Here is a 19,225-nt window from a genome sequence, read left to right on the forward strand (position 1 = left end):
ATGCTGCTGCTTTTCCTTTTTAAGTAACGTTGCAGAAACTTAAGACTAAAACCTATTAAGTCAGTGTTCTTCTAGGTATGGCACTAAAATATCTGCTTCTGGCTAATTTTTAATTTATTTATTTTTTTAAACTAAATCAGGAAATGGCGAACATTTTGGCACAAAAGCAGCTTCGATCCATCATCTTAACTGTAAGTATATGATTTATATTTATATATAATAGCAGAGGGGAAAAAGTGACTCCAGTTTTGGCGTTCGTAGGTTTTATCTTAATATATTTTAATTGCACTTGTATTTTGGTATGTTTTAAAGCCTGTAGTATACAAGATAAAGGTTTGGTTGTTGAATGGGTTCAAAACTGATTATCAGAAAGGATATTTTCCCAGTCAAATAAATTGTAGTTTCTTCATGAAAAAATAACACTGAATAAAAGAATAATACCTCAAGCATTTTCTTCCTGTGGAGAATGCGAACTTTATTGTGCAGATGAGGGGTTGTCTGAGGAATTTATAGCAAGCCCCCTGTGTTAAGGTTTGGAGCCGATGACAGCTGAGCAAGCCACACAGGGCTTTCTGTCTTGCAAAATGAACCTCTGTATTTTTTGGTTCTACAGATAATTCCATCTTGATATAAAGTTGAGCACAATTTGTCACCAGTTGCACAAAAAAAAGTGTGAAATATAGCTCAGAGTGAAGTTAATGAATATGATATAAAAGACTTGCATCTGCTATCATGGAAAATCAGAGGAATTTTGCCTTTGACTGTAGAGTAGATTACATCTTCAAGGGAACAAGGGAAAGCGCTCTTTCTCTGTTACGAGATACTAGGCAGCGTAAAACAAACCAAACAACAACCAAAAAACCCCTCGCTCTTTCTCATTCACTGTCATAATTTCAATGATGCGTACAAAAAACCCCAGAATTTGTTTCAGAAGGCGTATTTTTACACTGCTTGTATTCATAAGAAATTTGGTATAGGCATATGGACAATGTTCTTAGGTGTTCATTTACTATCGTAAAATGCTCCAGTGCCTTTTGGCAGACAGGTTTATTTTATTCTCTGGAACTGTAGAATATCAGTTGCTGTATCCATCTCCTACTTGATGACTTTCCTCACGTGTACTCTGCTGTGTTCGGTGACCTGGGTCTGTTTCCCATAAAGAACCACTTGGTGTTTTCTGGCGCACTAGGGAATTCTTAAATTTTTTATCAGTTTGGTATCTGCCTTCTGAATGGGACAATTCTGCACGTATGGGGCATTGTATGCTAATGTATTTCTAAGCAGTCTTCCTATATATATACACTTTTACATATATGTGTGTGTATATATATATACACACACTTATACTATACTTGTCGAGTATAGGTGGGACTGTGGTGTGATGTTGACTCCTGCAGCAGTAGCCCTGTTAAATCACTGTATTTGCTGGTTGTGTTTGCAGCCTGAATACTTCTCTGCTCAGGCAGCTACACTCTTAAGTATTTTCTTAATATACTATTTCGTTTTTTAATATATATACATACAGAGCTCTAATGGTTTTGTTATGGAGTTAATTTTCCTTTGAAGTCACCTCTCAGTACTGATTTTTCATTTTATGCCACTTCCCATATACTTGCTCTAGTGTCTAGAAGGAGAAAGCTTTGGTGTGTTGTTATTGTAAAGTCCTGTCTGATAAAGTTACTTATATAGTAGTACCTAAATCAGTAACATTAGTCTTGGTTTGATTTTCTTCTTTCTGGAGTATACTTATACACGCTACTGCATAGCAAACACATGCCTACAGAAATGGAAACACCTGAGTGCATCTAATGTAGTTGTCTCATAAGATGGCGTTCACCAGAGTCTCTCTTTCTTTGCAGCATGTTATCAGGGCACAGAGGGCCATCAACAATGAAATGGCACACCAGCTTTATGTTCTGCAAGTACTTACCTTTAACCTTCTGGAAGACAGAATGATGACAAAAATGGATCCACAGGATCAGGTAAGCATCTGGCATGATCTGGTCAGAACAGGAAGAGGACAACTGCTTATTGCTGCGCCTAAAGCTCTTTATGAAGGAAAAGGCGCTGCTGGGAATGCTTACACCATTCATTTGTACATTCTCTCTCTCTCTCTCTCTGTGAAATTGGGTTACATTTTCTGGTTGTTAGAAGAGGTACTGGCTATTGCATTCCTTGTGCAAAAGTACAATAAAATGGCCAGGCCGTTCTTCTTAGCATGTATTTCCATGAACTGAATTTGGTGTCATCCTGAGCTGAAACCATGAGCAGCAGTCCAACATTTGTTTCTTTTGTGTACATTGCAGGAGCAACAGAGATGTGTAGTCCTTCCTAAAAGTACTTCTGTAGAGTTAAAATGAATGTTTAAATGAAAACTATATGGCATGCTAGTGTTGAAGTTAATTTGTTTTACAATAAAATCCATTTTTGTTACTGGGAACCTAGACAGTAGTTGTTCATTCGTTTATTGCTTGCTGTGTCTGAACACCAGCTTTAATATTGTTCATTGTGCAAAAAGAGACACGTACTCTCCTAATAGATTCAAGTTTAAATATAAAGTCAATGAGCCATAGAGAAGATGTGTTTTGTTTCTTTATTTTTTGTGGGCTTTTTTTAGGCCCTGTACAAGGGAAGAACCCAATTTCGTTTTTAAGAGAGAGTTGTGTTAAGAATTGATGATAATTTGGAGATGAGGAGGTGGGAGAGTGAGATGGTTGTAAAAATAGGTAACATCATGCTGTAGGATTTCACCCTTCCTGTTTCTTAAGTTTGAGGCAGGGAAGTTTGGTTCTCAGGAATGTACGTGCAGTTAACTAGTGTGTATCTCCATAGAAGGGGACTAACACAGTGGTGTTAGTATTGATGACAGGGTGGTTATCACTTTGTTGAGACATTTCTAGTGATGTGTGACTGCCGTAATTCCTCTCTTGCCCATTCCTGTGCTAGCAAAAATGGATAGTTAGCAAAAGGAATGCAGAGTGCTGAGCCATTGTGATTTCAACCTTCAGTCAGTGGCCTTGCTAACGTGGGTCCAGCTTCTGGAAGTCAACGCTTAAGCATCTGCATGTGAACCCCACAAATGTGAGGACTTTGGAGAACAGGAACCACAATGTCGTTCTTGTTGACTGTTTCTCTGAGTATGAAGTAGGGAATTTAAACAAAGAAAGACTGGTCAGTGGAGGAAATAGAGTGTTTTGAAACAACTTTTGTGGTATTGGTTATTAAAGCAAGAGGTAAGTTATTTTAATCAATTTTTTTTTTAATCTTGTCTTAACATAGGCTCAACGGGATATCATATTTGAACTCCGAAGAATTGCATTTGATGCAGAATCTGAACCTAACAACAGCAGTGGCAGTATTGAGAAACGCAAATCTATGTATACTCGAGACTATAAAAAACTTGGATTCATTGTGAGTATTTTTGTGTGGTGGTACACTGAAAGTGGGTGAGTGCCTCTGTTGTAGTACATCCTATAATCAGTCACTTCTCTTACTTGGTCTTCTGGCCGTTTCCTTCAAGGGAATAGTGCATCCTTTTCTTCTTTTTTTTTTTAATTAAAAATCCTGTTAACCCCAAGCTACTGCTTTAGCAGACACTAGGCTTAATTGGAAGAAATAACTACCTGAGGTTGAAGCATATAGTTTTGTATGACATGCCATAATTAAAATCTAACTTTTAATGATATCTTGGATGAACAGGCATTGTCTAATGGATCTGTGGCAGACCTGCATAGTGATTGTACTCTGTTAGTAATAATGTGGACTGATGAGCACAATAAATCTCATGTAGGACTCTGTAGTATTTACTTGTAGGCCCTTGTGTTTTGGTTGCTTGAAGTCCTTTCATCTGTGAGTGGGGGATGCAGAAACTCTTACCCTGACTTAATCAGACCAATTGGAGTTCTGGTCTTGCCTGGAAGTGTTGGGGAACAGAGCACGATCTGGCTAAACTGTGGCATATATTTATATTAATTAATAACGTGTATTTTTCCGCCTGTGGAAACAGAGCATGCACACATTCACTGCAATCAGTATCTTGATTTATTGTTTACTCTAGGTTAGTATGCAGTTTTCTTTCTCCTTAGGTAAAATTGTATGCTTCATATCTTATGTGATTCATTACTTTGCTGTTGGCCTGGCAAATATACACGGAATATAGTACGGTAGCCACAGTAATAGACAGGGTGGTTTTAAACACTGCTGGTGGAAGCTGAAGCTCGCTGTGCAGTTCGAGAGCTCTGCTCGGCTCTGTGGTGTAGGGCTCAACGTCACGCGGCCCTTGTGGTTTTGGGAGGCGGCTTTCTGGGTTCTGATAGTTGTTTTCATTACTGATGAGTGAAGAAAAACTGCTGGTGTATCTGTAAGGAGTGAATAGACGGGAAGGGAGGAACTCAGCATTTTGGGACTGTAAGCATGATAATAAAACTAGTGCTTTGAAGAAGCTTTTGAAGCTCAGTGTGGTTTTTTTGTTTTCTACGAATCTGTTCTCAGTTCCTGTGCGATAGAAGACCATCGCTATCCCAGCTTCTGATAGGCAGCTCCTGTAATGAGCAGAGGACTGTGCTCTTGAGACCAAAACTAAAAGAAAATGCAAGCCCTGGCTTAGAGACAAATGGGCTGGATATAGAGCCTCCAGCTTGTGGTGAATGAGAAGAGAGGTGGGAGTCACTGTCATAGGAGGAGGGAAAGCAGCTGGTAGCAAAGAAAGAAATGGTGACAAACACCAGAGGGAACAATAGACTATGCTAAAGTCATGGCAGGGCTGTACATGCAGATATTATGCCATATGGAAGATCAAGGAGATCAAATTCAAAAATGTTGTTCTCTAGCTCAGGCTGATCACTTTCGGATATCTGCTGCTCGTTCTGGTTTTATGAGATGTTGAAGACTGTCAGCTCCCACAGCCATCACTGGCACCTAAGTATCTAGCACCTCTGGAAATGTGATCTTGCTTTCTTAAAGCTGGAGCTGGAAAACTGAGCATGTAACGGAGCATCCAACAGAAGCTGAAATGAGACTAGCACACCAATCTGAATTCCAATATTTTTCTGCTGCTTAACAGGGACTAAAGATCACAGAATCACAGAAACTTCAGAGTTGGAAGGGACCTCTAGAGATCATCTAGTCCAACTCCCCTGCTAGAGCAGGATTGCCTAGAGCACGTTACTCAGGACTGCATCCAGGCGAGTCTTGAAAGTCTCCAGAGAAGGGGACTCCACAACCTCCCTGGGCAGCCTGTTCCAGTGCTCTGTCACCCTCACCGTAAAGAAGTTTTTCCGTGTATTTGAAAGGAACTTCCTATGTTCTAACTTGTGCCCGTTGCCCCTCGTCCTGTCACTGGGAACCATTGAAAAGAGTCTGGCACCATCCTCCTTCAACCCACCCTTTAGATACTTGTAAACGTTAATAAGGTCTCCCCTCAGCCTTCTCTTCTCCAGGCTAAAGAGTCCCAGCTCTCTCAGCCTTTCCTCGTAAGGGAGATGCTCCAGTCCCTCAATCATCTTAGTTGCCCTATGCTGGACTCGCTCCAGTAGTTCCCTGTCCCTCTTGGACTGGGGAGCCCAAAACTGGGTGCAGTATTCCAGTTGTGGCCTCACCAGTGCAGAGTAGAGGGGGAGAATGACCTCCTTCGACCTACTGGCCACAGTCTTCCCTATGCAGCCCAGGATTCCATTGGACTTTTTGGCAACAAGGGCACATTGTTGGCTCATGGATAATTTGCTGTCTACCAGGACCCCCAGGTCCTTCTCCTCAGAGCTGCTTCCCAGCAGGTCCACCCCTAACCTATACTGGTGCTTAGCATTCTTCCTCCCCAGGTGGAGGACCTTGCACTTGCTTTTGTTGAACCTCATTAGGTTCTTCTCTGCCCAGCTCTCCAGCCTGTCCAGGTCACGCTGGATGGCAGCACGGCCCTCCAGAGTGTCAGACACCCCTCCCAGTTTGGTATCATCAGCAAACTTGCTGAGGATACTCTGTCCCATCATCCAGGTCATTAATGAATATACTGAACAAAATTGGACTGAGTATTGACCCCTGGGGGACACCACTGGTTACAGGCCTCCAACTAGACTCTATGCCGCTGATCACAACCCTCTGAGTTCTGTCACACAGCCAGTTCTCGATCCACCTCACTGTCACCTTGTCTAGCCCATACTTCCTCAGCTTCCTAATGAGGATGTTATGGGAGACAGTGTCAAAAGCCTTGCTAAAGTCAAGGTAGATAGATCTGTGTTGTGCAGGCTGGCATTAGTTCTTCCAATGCTTTTGTTTGTTCCAGAGGATATATTTCAATTCTGCAGAACTGAAATTATTAACAGCAGCATGTTTTAGTTGATAGGGTTGTGAGGAAAACACTCAGTGTGAATCAAAGTTTGTACTGTCTTGTCCGAATTTGCAGGAACTCTCTTGCTGTGCCTGTGCAGCAGGGACTTATCCATTATCTTCATTACTCTCATTTGGGCTGTTCATTGGGAAGCCTACTGAAAACACTCAGCAGTTGTCAAGGGTAACTGCAGCACTGTTTACCATCTAGTTACGATAGCCTTCCACAAGGGAATGGGGAGCAAAGTCTAGGAGGGAATGGGAACTGGCATCAAAGCAATGAAGAAAATGGGGGGAAGGCATAATTAGAGACGTGAAGAAATACGGGAAAGTGAGCTGTGAAAGGAGCACCATAGCAAGAGTCCCACTGGGAGGCAGGTTATCGCACTAACAGTATGATGAGGCAATGTACAAATAATAAAAATGTCACTAGTGATCTGTGAGGAGAGTTACTCTACTCTTGTATGGAAGTTTTAATTTGAGCGAAGAGTACAGGTGACACTGCATCTACAGCTTCTCTCACAGCTGAAAGGGAATTTGAGCTTCCTCATAGAGCTGGGGAAATGAGCGGGGCCTGCTGTGAAATCTGACTGGTGATCTCCAGCCTCGCACACGGGCTGTGCTCTCGCTAGACTCCAGTTACCTGGCTGCCTTCACCCCATATACTTCTTTTCACTCCGTCATTAAAGTGTCTTCAGTGCTTTCATAAACTGCAGGTAGAGGGACGCGTTAGCAAACTGATCTATGCTCTGAATACCAGGAGGTTTCTCTTCCCTCTCTTTTGGGTGTGTGGCACAAGAAGAAACTCAGCCAAATAGGAGGCTGCCTTCAAATGCTGTCTTCCTTGGTGGTCAGGATGCTAATTTCTTGAACTGATTGAACATTCTTTCCGAGGGGGAGAGTAAAACCACGTCTAGCCATCAAGTTGCTCCTGGACTGCTTGTTCTCTTTCTGTATGTGAAATGCAAGAATTCTGTTCATTTCTCTTGGCCACATCAAAAAGCTTTGCCCCATTACAAATGTAATGTCAACAAGAGACAAAGTCCAGACATTATTTCAGAAGTTTACAATATCATTTGTAAAACTGCATAGTTAGAAACCTACATCCCATTACAGAAACCACAAGGCCTTTCCAGATGGTTGTGATGACCCGTGTAAAGTTTATTATAGGCAAAGAGATTTTCAGCTGAGACAGTCTTGAGGAGGTTTATTAAAATGCTGATGAATACAACAAAAGATGACCCAGTTAGGAGATCTAAGATACACTCCACCCTACTGAATGATTTTCTGAGTCAATTGCAAATTAAATAGCCTGAATTCCTTCTTTTTCCCCTCCTTCTAAAAATCGCTTTTGGCAGAGAAATCCCAACCAATGTTTATCCCTGTCAGTTCTGGTAGCAGAAGTAGAGTTTTGTAGACTTTCAAATAACAACAACATAGTTCAGCGTTAGAGATATTTAAAAGATAAAGCCACATATAGTGGTAATGATAAAATCAGTCCTAGAATTCCCGATCTTTTAAAATGATTTAATTTTGTACAGCGTATTGTTTGTGAACCTTTTAAAGTTTTATTGCATTTGAGTTAACTCCCATAACCAAGGCAGGCAATAGATACAACTCAAGAAACTGATATCCTGTATATTTTTGTCGTATTTCTTTAAACATCACTAACTGTCCTTGAGAGATTGTAGCGAATGTGTGTACTTAAAGTTAGAGGCAGACCTGACCAAATTCTAGAATACTTAAATAGGTTAAAAAGTTGGGGAAAAAAATATTTCACCCTAGAACGTGTTTCTTAAATTTGCAGTGTGTATAGCTTCTGGGGTTTTTTGTTTGACTTTTCTTCAATAGAATATAAATGGTTTGTAAGAGTGCAAAAAATCAACATGGAAAGTGATTTCATAATTCTGCCATGCCACACTGGGATTTATTATTGTAGCAAAATAAAATGTGGGTTAGCACAGGAGATACGAAGTCAGTAAGGAACTCTCTGATAAAAGGTGACAATTAAAAGGAAAACTGAGAATGGTGGGATGCTCTTAAAAAGGCAGGCATGGGCTTCACTTTCAAAATATTAGTGGTGATGATGTAAAAAAAGTGAACGTATGCTGATGAAATCTGATGAAACAGATTTGGGAGGCATCAATAAAAGAATTGCCATGTCATTCACAAATTAGATGACCTTTTGGATTAGAGAAATAGAAATAAAATTTTATTCAGTGATACAAAGTGTAATGGTGTTTAGGACTGCTGGCAAGAATTTCTTCTGTAGGCAAATATCTAATCTATGAGAAAAAAAAAGATGTTGTGCAATATAGCCATAAAAAAGTCAAATGTAGGATATAACTGGAAAGATATTTTCAGCTAAACTCTTAAAGCCATTTTTGCATTTCTAAGATGTCCTCTGGAACACAGTATAATTTTAGTTACCTATGCAGTGACTTGTGGACTGATTGAATGTAGGATGAGTGCAGAGGGTGAGGCTTGTGCAGAAGAGGGAGATGTCTCACAAGAGATGACTTTAAAAGGTTGGCTTGTTCAGCTGACTAGGCTGAAGGCTGTGGAAATACCAAGTGCATGAATGCTGAGAGGAAAGAAGTCATATATACGCTAAAAGGTGCAGTGATGACAGTTTATGGAAAAGATTTTTAATTGGAATGAAGGGTACAAAATTCATTAGTACTTTAAAGACGGTGCTTGATCCTTTATGAAAAGGTTTATATGCTACGTTTGACAATGGTGGATCCAGGAAACAAAACACATGAGGAAAATATGTGGAAAAAACCAAAACCAACCCAAGGTGGCTTAGAGGAGTCTGAAGGGAAACATAGAATCATAGAATGTGTTGGGTTGGAAGGGACCTTTAAAGGTCATCCAGTCCAACCCCCCCCCTGCAGTAAGCAGGGACATCTTTAACTAGATCAGGTTGCTCAGAGCCTCATCAAGCCTGGCCTTGAAGGTCTTCAGGGATGGGGCCTCCACCACCTCTCTGGGCAACGTGTTCCAGTGTCTCACCACCCTCGTTGTAAAGAACTTCATCCTAATGTCTAATCTAAACCTACCCTGCCCTAGTTTAAAACCATTGCCCCTTGTCCTATCACTACATGCCCTTGTAAACAGCCCCTCCCCAGCTTTCCTGTAGGCCCCCTTTAAGTACTGGAAGGCCGCTATAAGGTCTCCCTGGAGCCTTGTCTTCTCCAGGTTGAACAACCCCAACTCTCTCAGCCTGTCTTCACAGGAGAGGTGCTCCAGCCCTCTGTTCATCTTCGTGGCCCTCCTCTGGACATGCTCCAACAGGTCCATGTCCTTTTTATGCTGAGGGTTCCAGAGCTGGACACAGTACTCCAGGTGGGGTCTCACGAGAGCAGAGTAGAGGGGGAGAATCACCTGTCTTGATCTGCTGGCCATGAATAATTAGATGAAACGTGAATAATGACTTAAATGGCAGCATAGCTGATTTGTTAAACATCACAAAATCTTTCTAATGTGAGAGGAGAAGCAGCACCAGAATAGATAGTTTTGGCGGATATGTCTTGTAGAGATCTCTGGAAAGAAACATAAAAAAGAGTTGAGAGTAACTAGAGTATGCCTTAGGCAAAGTGCAGACCTGGTAAGCTTCTGAGATTTCTTCCAGATTTTTTTTCTCTTCTTCATGTCCCAGGTGAACAGGTACTTTGTTTTATCTTTTGATCTTATTTTTCAAAAATCCCTTGTTTCACAGTGCAATATCCAAGTAGTGCTCTGAAGATAAAAGCTATTCAGTTTTCTCATGGGTTCTTCTGTGGTGTTTCTCATTGTCTCTTTGAATAGTTCATTAGCTGATGAGATAAGGGGAGGATTTTTCCTGTTGAATTTTCTGGCTAAGGAAAGATGCTCAGGACCTTCTTTTTTGGAACACTTCTGCTTTCCTCAATGCATGATTTGTTGTACGGGTGAGTCTGCAGAGCTGAGTGTATCAAATCAGGCATTTGGAAAATGAAGAATCTACAGTTAGCGACTGACTTTTCCTTTACCTGTCTTGAGGTCTTTCTTAAGTCCGCTTGTCTCTAGGCATAACTTTCTCAGCAGGCCAAGTCTGTGGCTTTCTTAACTGAGAGATTTGGCCTGAAGTTTAGGTTGTCTCTGTTCCACCAGCAAATGGGAAGTACTTGTTCAGGACATTGCCTTTGCAAGTATGGGCCATCTATGTGTCAGAGTGACTGTAGCGAGTTTTTTTTGGTTTTGTTTATCTGTTTTTGGTTTGTTTTTTTCCCCCCCAGGGCAAGTGAAACTTAGTCATTCACTGTATGGAATAGAGAGTCCTTAGGTTGTTGTAGCCAAGAATAACTTAAGACAAAGTCAGTAGCTGCCTGGATAGCTGCCCAGCATGATATATTCCCTTTGAATCCATTTTGCTTCTACTTGTATGTTTATTTCTGTGGCTGTCTCAAATAGAAATTCCTTTCAGGCTGCCTTCTGTATGACTTTTGTCTCCTCCAACAAATTAGAATGATTGTGCACAATAACCTCCTTCGTGTCATGATCTATTCCCCAGAGGAAGCCCCTTCTCTGCACTGGAAGAAGGAGGTTATCAGGGAAATAATTTGTAATCATGTAATTTATATTTTGTTATAATTATTTGTAAGAGGGGCAAGCTCGGATGATTGCAGCAAGTGCTGACATACTCCAACATTTAATTGCTGTCCTCTTCAACATATCTAGTAGGTCTCTGGTGTGTATAATTTCCTCATGCTCACTTGGAAGCTACTCATGCCTCATCTGTGTCTCCACCCCTGCCCCAGGATTTGGGAATGAAGAAATAAAGCTAAGCTGTGGATAAGGTCGGGGCGGGGGGGGGGGGGGAAGGTTTTGTGGTTTTGTTTTAATGTTTGTTTTCCACTACCCAAATCTAATTAATTGCCAATTAAAATAAATTGACTTTCCCCAAGTCAGGTCTGTTTTGCCTGTGATGGTAGCTGGTAAGCGGTCTCCTTGTCCTTAACCCATGAGCTTTTTTATCCTTTTTCTCCCGATGCTTTGTTGAGGAGGGCAGTGGGTGAGCAGCTGGGTGGGTTTGTGGCTGCTGGCCGAGGTGAATGCACTACACCTTCTTTCTGTGTTTTGCTAAGTCTGTCTTTAGGCAGCTTCTGGGCTCGCTCCCTGAGCAGTGGCAGCTCCCTCTTTCTTGTGTTCTATTGCAGTCTCCTTGCGGTGCTATCTCACTTTCCTTTTTGATTCCTTATCCCCTCTGGCCTTTCTCTCTCCATTTCTTTCCCTAGTCTTTGGTTTTGATTTCCCACTCCCCTTTGGCTCTTTGTTCCGTTTTGATCTGAGGTTGGATTTGTCTCATTCCAGCATGTCTGGTAGCTGATCCCCATTATCTCATTCATTCGGTCTCCCTGAATTTCCTCTTTTTCCATCCCCACTCCCCACACACGATGTGGTTCTGCTGTGGGGTTTCCCTTGCCCTCCCTCTTTCCACCACCTCCTCCCACCCTGTTTGTTCCTGCATCAGTATAAAGCATGCTCATTCAGCTGTCTCTCATTTCCAGCCTTTGCACTGGAAGTTGTCGGGACTTTCTAAAGACAGAGCCAAACTGCATTTTTCCTGTGTTTTATTTTCAGAAATGAATAGACTGGGTTTAGCTGCGTGTTCCAAAGATTAGTATTTGCCTCAGCATGGAAAATTTCAGTTGCCATGATAAGTGCTGTCCAAGCTATTAACCACTGAGAACAGGATCTAGTAATGGGAAGTGTTGGGCAACTGTAATAATAATCAGCGCTATGAGCCCCACCTCTAACAGACCTGTAGAAAAAACGCTTTCCTCTTAATTGTTTTTGACATAAAGTGGGGGTTTCTGACTTGAATTACTGAACCATAGTTAGATTAATTTTTTTTTTCTAAAGATACAGTGTTACTTTTTGCGTATTATTTTGGGCTATGAAATAGCTGCATCCTCATTTTGAAGAATTTAACTTAAACTTCTGATTTATTGTAACCTAGTATTAATGATAAATCATATGACCACAGATTGGAGGCATGGGTTTACTGGGGATGGTGCGCGTGTGTTAAAAGAAAGTTCAGATTTCTGTTGATAGAAAGGCAGTAGATAAATACTTAGATTGCTGAGTGATAGTCATTCATCCTTTATTACTGACTCTGATAGAAAGAAGTAAGGGGTCAGAGTGGAATCACGCAATGAAAGGGCAGTGCACAATTCTAGGTAATTTGCATGGTGTGGATTAGTGGTAGTCAATTAAGCAACGGATAGAGGTGGGGTCTAAAAAAGGAAAAACTGAGCAAGACTGGAGTGGGGTTGGGATGCCATGCCCTGCAGGAGTATTAATAGTCATTAAATTCTCTGAAGTTACTAATGTTGGCTACATCTCTGAAACCCCTTTGTTCCAGCTGCTCATCTGGATTAATGGTGGCAGTCTGCCTGGTTTGGGAAGATAAAACTTTCCTAGGAGGGAGGGTGAGATGGAGATGGACAGAAGCAGACCTCATGTGATGCATTTACTTAGCTATTCGTGTTGAAGACCTGAGGATGGTCATCCTTTTTCTTCCTAAAAATGGAAAGCCTGAGTGTGTGAAGTCTTAAAATCTTATTATGAGTTGCAGGAGTGGGAAACCCCAGAACAGGAAGCTGAAGTTTTGTGATTTGGAGACTAAAAATCTGGAACTGATGTAAAATGCTGAAGAACTCATCTAAAATGGTCATTTTTAGCTGTCCTCTCTCTGACGTTTCCTCCTGTTGGTGACATTCAGCAGTGATGGGAAGTGTTGCATTGTTTGTCCTTCGGGGGAGCTTTTCAACCATAATAAAAGTAATGCTTTCTTGCTGGCTTTGGCAGTGGCAGAAGAACGTTTTTAGAATGATACTGTCTGTATGCCAAACTAGATCTGATCCTTTTTTGAATTTTATATCTATAGGATTTAATCATTGGCTTCAATGACAGAACGGCATAAAAGACAGGTTGTCTGTACTACTGAAAATGATTTGTAGTTTTCCATCCTCCTCTACTCCCACAACCCTGTCTTTCCCTATCTACTATTTCAAAACTTGTGAAATCACTTGTTGCTGGAAAAATAATCAGTTTGAGAAGATTTCCTTTTGCTCAGCTACTCAGATACACAGTGGCTGGGGCTGCTTTGCCTCAAGAAAGAAGTGTCTGACCCTCAATTTAGTGGATGTATTTCTATATGTAACAATGGCCCATGCTGAAATAAAATCCTTTGTCATTAATTAATGATAGCTAATAATTAAGCACCATGCAGCAGAGCAGAAACCATGTCTAATGGCACTCCACCATGAAGGAGATTCCTCTTCTCATCTTTCATTGTAGTACATAGTTCATAGATTTGAGTGTCCTTTTATTTAACAGAATTAAATTCGCAAATTCTATGACCAGAAAAAAATGCATGGTCTGCCATTTGCCACCGAAATTCCCTTCAGTATTGAACCAAGGGGGTAAGACAGGAATGTGTATAGCGTTTATTCTCTCACTTTTACCCTTACGACCACTAGAGGTTGCTCTTCTCCAGTGTTTGGAAGCCTCACTCTCCAGTCTGCCATTCCGTTTTGAAGCTGCATTTTTTTCAGCAGGTATTTTAGAAATAAGCTATTGGTAATTTATTCCTCGGAGTAAGTTTTGGAAGGTGAAGGCTAATTATAAATATTTATTTCTAGGTGTTATGAGAGAGTTGCAGTTGTATAGTGACTGTTACTTGCAGTATTTTATCACTTTTTAATTAAAAAGACATAGAGATTCCTATGACTGTATTTGCTTTCTTAAACACTTACTGGAAGTACTTCAGACAAAACAAAATTTGAGGACTGTTTCTGTCATTCCTGTTTTCAGAGAGTAACATTTATCTGTATAATCCTATTGCTGTGTGTAGGAATATCACATGAACAAGATCTAGTAGCTGGGAATAACAGCCCCGGAGCTCATGTCACATTGATCTTAAACCAATGAAAACATCTAAACTGCTGTCAATGTTTGAAATGACTCTGTATTTCATTAATATTGTCTGCATCAGAAGTGCAGCACCACCTTGTACTAGAGGAGCAGCAAAGTTGAATGCTTTTAGGAAAAGGGAGTCATAGAATCATTTAGATTTGGAAGGGACGTTTAAGATCATCGAGTCCAACCATTAACCTAACTGTGCCAAAACCACCAAGTCTACCTGTCTTTTAAATACCTCCAGGGATTAAGTCGTTAAAGCCTTAATTCGTTCCCTTCTCTGTCGCATTTAATTACACGCACGTGTAATATTTCTTCTATCTGCCTCTGCTTTTTCCTTCTTTACACTTGGCTCTGCATTTCTGTCATGATCTCTCTCTCTTGTTCAGCCCCAGGATGATAATTATAGTCCTCCTTCCCATCTGTCTTGGTTTCTGCCCTACCACTCTGGACCGCCTTCTTCCTCTAAGCCTTCCCATGCCCAAACACCTGGCTCTGACCTTTTCTCACTGTTGCTGCGTGCCCTTCTACTTCTCATTCCACTCCACTCCCCTTTGCTTTTTCTATAAGCCTTAAAAATGGGGCCAGGGAATGCTCAGGACAGGCAGCATCTTCAGAAGAAACCGCGCGTGCTCCAAAGAGACTTGTTAAATTCAGTTCATCCTGAGTTTTTCTAACGTGGCCAAATGTAGCTTATGTCCCAGAGGAATTTCAGGACTGACACAAGAACAAGTCTTTTACTAAACTGGATGTTTTTCTTGGATAGCATGAGTGGGCTGGAGTTTCTTCACAAAACAGTTGTGTAAAAAAATGATTTAATAATAGCAATACAGTGCTAATGAAACATTCCTAAAAATGATCAAATAATTTGCTAAAACTTGCTAAGGCATTTGAACCTAAAGGAGATGCTAGGCATTCTGTCCTGACACTTAAAATAGTTGTAAAGTATCAGAAGCAAAAGAAAGTCTAAAAATGGAAAGTGTCAGACAACCTTGTACTGCAGGTGGCACAACCAGTTTTACTTGTAACTTAAACGTCTTTCTCAAAGTTTCTATTTGCTGTTGACATCTTGCTTCCCTAAAGTTTCTGTGAACATTGCTACGTGATAGATCTCTGGCAGAGCGACCACAAGTACGGGTACTGAAACCTGTGTCAGAAAGGTGAACAAAATATGTGAAGTACAAGAAAAAAAAACCAAACAGAATGGAAGAGGAAGGGAATATAAATGAACTGATTATGATACTAAAGATGTAACTAAAGGTTTTACTAGTCTATACAGGCATTTGGCAGGAGTCCAGTTGTTAATTTTACAGTTAAGTTTCCTGAATCTATATGGAGGTAACTCAGTCTGAAAATGGTATTTTTCATTTTATTTCCTGTTTAAAAAAAAAAAAAGTCTTCATTTCATGGGTTGCAAAACAAAGGAATGTTTTAATTTTATTAGCTTAATATTTTAGATTATTTTACAGGATGCAGCTCCACATTGTAGTCTCACAGAATGTTTTCTAAGTGAATACTTAGATCTTCTTTTTACAGTAATACTGAATGTCTGTCAGGATTATTTTTCTTTAATATTCACCTGAAGATGGAAATTCTTGATTTACTGTATTTGCATGGTTCGATATTATTTAGAGTACAGATGAACCTCATTTTAAAAGATCCTAACTAATTTGTAATATTGCACAGCAGAGGGCGCTAGCATCATACCAGTTGTAGTTTATTCATAAATTTATTCAACAGCTCATTTCAGCCTTAGAAATAGCAGAAATAACTGTTCTGGGCTGTAAATTCCCATTTCTCAGCTGAAGGCCAGCAGATGTTTGATGTTTAGGCTAAATGATACCTCTGGGGGCAATAAAAAGTTACTTAATTTGGCTTTCATGTAATGGTTTGTTATATAGTACACTGTAAGTAGAGTTTCTTTTCTGTCTGGCACTTACTGGTGAGATATTTTTTCCCTCTGAAATAATAGTTTGTTCTTGTGTCTGACTGTTTTTCAGCCTTGTGTAGGCTCCGTGACAGGGACGCTTTCTTGCAATCTGGATTTTCTAGTGGTTTTTTTTTTGTGTGTCTGTGTTGCTTTGGGTTTTTTTTGTTTTTTTTTTTTTTAACAGTATCTGTAAAAGATGAGATTTCGTAAATGTAATTAAAGACCTAATCAGCAAAAAAACTTATGTTTGATTGCCAACTCAGGACGTGTTCTGCAAATGTGTGCAACGGCAGCAAAGCTGAGAGACAGAAATACAGAAATCATTGAGGTGCCACACAAGCGTAATCTCCTAGCCACGCTGTGCTTGGTGCTGTTAGGAGCCCATAGGTGTGTGACCTACTGCATTCTTTCCCATAAGCATAGTTTCATAGTTTTAAGCTACCGTTTGCTGTAAACAGAGCATTCCATGGTTTCATGTTGTGCTGTGTATTTGGTGCTAGGTTGTGGAAATACGGGACCGTGTTGGAAAAAGGATTGCTCCATGAAGAACGAAGCGCTGCACACTGGGGTTTGCAACTTAGCAGGATTCATGCTGAAACTCTACTCTCCACACTAACGTTTAGATTTCCTGAGGCGTTCAAGTCAGCGTGTGGCTGTGGGAGGTATCTCCTCTGGTATAACTTAAGGGAGGGTAGCCTGCAGCGTTAGTGTTTATTGTGCAGATCTCTTCTGTTGAGCCCCTGAACCACTTTCAGCAGTGCAAGGAAGCGTGGGTAGATGTCTGCTGAGCACAAGCAGGGGAACAGCGTGGTTGCCCCTCTACGTGAGTGGGGCAGAGCTGATGAGGACTCCATAGCTTCTCAGCCAAGTGTGATTGCAGTATGGAGCATGGAGATGGGTGATGAAAACCACGAGTTGATCGCTAAACCCAAACAAAGATAATGTATTTTTTTCTTCATCATCAGACTTCTGTCTGCTGATCCTGAGTGCTAACAGAGGGATGCAAGAGAATTACTGCTGTTCGGAGGCATAAGGTTTTAAATGGCTGGGAGAAAAACCAAGAAACTTTATTTTATTAACAAAAATGTATCAGTTGTAACCAGGAAAGCCTGACCTATGAGGTGTGCAATGTATTATATCTGTGTATTAGAGGAGATACTAAGTTTATATAAACTTGGTACTGTTGATCTGAGATAACAATTGCGCAGAAGGAGGTATCTGGGACAGATCTGTTGTTATAGTGACCCACAACTGGGGCCAGAAAATCCGTATGTTAAAGCTGCTGTTCTTGTTTACCATGCAGCTGCATGCGATTTATCAGGATTGTTTGTCAGCAGCTATGGGCATCTAACAATTTGCACATTGTTAAAATGAATAAACCAGCCTTTTACCATATACTGCTGTACTCCTCTTAGCTTTAGTCCTTCCAGAGGAGAAGAGATTTAAAACACAGAAAAAAAATAAAAATCCTATTTTGGTGGGCTACCAACCTCCTTTGACCTTTCAGTATCACTTTAAGAATGAAGTTAAAACTAATCAGAGTGAAATATCTGTGTCTGTGTGAATGAACTGACTCTGTATAATCTCAATCCTTTTGTGTTTTGATTTTGTAATACTTTATTTGATCATTTTGTGGTTATTATAAATATTACTTGGAGGTATCATCCTTTAAATCAGTATCTTAATGACAGGATAAGTTAAGCTATTTTGTGGAGGGAAGGTAAAAGCGTTTTTATATTTTGTATACCTTTCCAATATTTTTAATTGTGAAATAAAAATCTTAAACTCCTTATGTTTTGAATAAGTATGCCTCTTTTCAAGAACATCCACTAACGAATGTAAATGTGCTAATTTAAAATTAGGGACAATGGACTATATATTTTTATATACTATGTATGATTTCATTGTGTTGTTTTCTTGTTTGCTGCTCATTTACTCTGTGCCTCCCAGTTATAAACTCGTGGGGGCAGGCAAGCGTCGTGGATTTCAATATAGTAGGGCTGTGTATCATAACGGAAGAGTTCTTTTACTGCTAATTGTTTTCTGACCCCTTCTCTTAAGGATGGATCTTGGACATCTTTGAGTATTATGTACTGCACATGCCTCAGAATTTGCACACAAAAAAAAATAAGATGAAGAAACAGCCCCCCCCCCCCCCCCGACTGGTCAGACATAATGACATCTCTTTTCTTTTGTAGTGTGGGCTTCATCTGTTTCACAAGGCTTGACTTGGGTAGCTGATTCCACACAAGCCCTTTGTTGAGATTGAAGTTAAGTGTTTTGTGAAACAGTGTAAATTCAATTTAATGTTAATTACTGCAAATTGGGGTTTATTTAAGCCTATGCAATTTTCCAGTGTATGCGTGCATGCAAACAGATCTATATGTTACTTAAATGTACATATCTGTTCCCCCTCCTCTCATTCCTCATATTTTATTTTTTTTGCCTGTCATAAGATTTAAAGGACAGTAAATAGCATAGCACACAAAGTATTTAGCTTTTCTTCAGTTACAAAGAATTACAGCCATTCTCTTTGAATGTGAGATTTCATTAACTTAGGCCTATGAATGAACTAAAAGACAAGGGGAAGAAAAGTGACACATTGGTGAATAACTGAATTATTTCCCCAAATGAAAAACACCTTCATATCTGAATTCTGAATGTTTGATTGTTCGATTAGTCAGCTTATTACACAGCCCCTACATGAGTGGCAATGATATGTGTTCTTTTAAAAATTCCTTAATTTTCTTAAATCTTCCTGAATTTTGGTGCAGCTTGGTCCTCTTTTTGATGCCTGTCTGGAAGAAACCGGAGACAGTGCAGAACAGTGCCCAGGCATGCAAAACATAATATCTGTGTTTTGCAGAGAGCAGGTCTAGTCACAAGAGCTTCACATTCCTGTAGAGGGAGGCAAAGAAAAATGGAAGTCGGGTGAACTGAAAATGCCTAATAAATGGATCCAGTGTTTTTTTCTCTTTTATTACATCACTATTGAGGACAGATGAGGGTATGCTATAGGATGGACAT

At 40.3% G+C, this 19,225-nt stretch overlaps 1 protein-coding gene across 3 annotated transcripts in view; it reads left to right on the top strand.

Annotated features, from left to right (window-relative positions):
• ELMO1 (engulfment and cell motility 1) overlaps positions 1 to 19,225 on the top strand; it is a 311,581-nt gene that overhangs the window by 117,772 nt on the left and 174,584 nt on the right. For all 3 annotated transcript variants that reach the window (XM_063325494.1, XM_063325495.1, XM_063325496.1), the window contains 3 exons: positions 141 to 191; positions 1,860 to 1,982; positions 3,280 to 3,411. In XM_063325494.1, coding sequence (XP_063181564.1) covers positions 141 to 191; positions 1,860 to 1,982; positions 3,280 to 3,411 — 306 coding nt within the window. The remainder of the gene's footprint in view (positions 1 to 140; positions 192 to 1,859; positions 1,983 to 3,279; positions 3,412 to 19,225) is intronic.

The sequence above is a fragment of the Chroicocephalus ridibundus genome, chromosome 2 (assembly GCF_963924245.1).
Source record: "Chroicocephalus ridibundus chromosome 2, bChrRid1.1, whole genome shotgun sequence".
Classification (NCBI taxonomy): domain Eukaryota; kingdom Metazoa; phylum Chordata; class Aves; order Charadriiformes; family Laridae; genus Chroicocephalus; species Chroicocephalus ridibundus.